At 53.0% G+C, this 856-nt stretch overlaps 1 protein-coding gene across 1 annotated transcript; it reads right to left on the bottom strand.

Moving 5' to 3' along the window:
• Positions 1–104: 104 nt before the first annotated feature.
• Positions 105–607, bottom strand: Pmar_PMAR016478 (hypothetical protein; the record flags this gene model as incomplete). Its single annotated transcript, XM_002784942.1, has 3 exons — positions 105–243; positions 293–392; positions 448–607. The coding sequence occupies 3 exons, from the start codon at positions 605–607 to the stop codon at positions 105–107; spliced, it is 399 nt and encodes a 132-aa protein (XP_002784988.1).
• Between the last annotated feature and the right edge of the window lie 249 nt (positions 608–856).

Below are 856 nucleotides of genomic sequence, written 5' to 3' on the forward strand. Positions count from 1 at the left end.
TCTGCATGTCGGGCCATGTAGTATTTCTCATCCTCAGGATCGAGCCACTCAGTGGGTTCCTCCTGCAAGATTTTGATAGACATTCTTGGTTCGAATCTCATGACTCACTTGAGCTTGGTTCGCATATACTCCTCTCTCTCCTTCGCACCACGGAGCTTCCTCCACTCGAAGTACGGCACGTGCAGGACTTTGTAGCCCATTCGCGTCAAAAGGCGGTGCTTCAACTTCGTATATGCCGTGTACCTGTACCGAGAGAACATGATCCGAGGAGAAAGATCGAGCGAGATCCTACTTGGTGCTGTTCGCATAGAAGTGGCTCGGACCATCCACTTCAATAGCGATAGGACGGTCCTTCCCAGCGGGCACGTTGCCATTCTCGTCAGCCAGAGGACCTGAGCAGCGAAGCAGCGATTGACCACGATCTACGGCGCCTGAAAGTGAGCGTACCTGCAAGCTTCTTCGTGAGCTCTTTGATGAGCCTTTGCTTCTCAGCCTGTTCCTCAGGGGTCAGTTTTTCATTGAGAGCAGCAGCAGCAGTGGCCGCGGCAGTGAATGGACGTCGTGCAAGCAGACAGGACGTCGCATTCAAAGCTGTGCGCCGCAGCATCGACGAAGCTAGGAGACCGGTCGTTGATATCATATCAGAATTACTCGATGCGACTGACAGAGCTGCCGCTGGTGTCACGAACTTGGCGAGGAAGAGGATTACCGAAATTCTGAATCAGAATGCGTGAAAGACACAACACACAACGCATGATTCCAAATTCTCGGGCGCAATCTAGGAGGCTCAAGCATGAAGGTGCAGAGGGAGCCTCGGAGAACAGCAAGTAGGCTGAGAGCGCTCAGTAGAACCGTG

This window comes from Perkinsus marinus (genome assembly GCF_000006405.1).
Source record: "Perkinsus marinus ATCC 50983 genomic scaffold scf_1104296934342, whole genome shotgun sequence".
Lineage (NCBI taxonomy): Eukaryota > Perkinsozoa > Perkinsida > Perkinsidae > Perkinsus > Perkinsus marinus.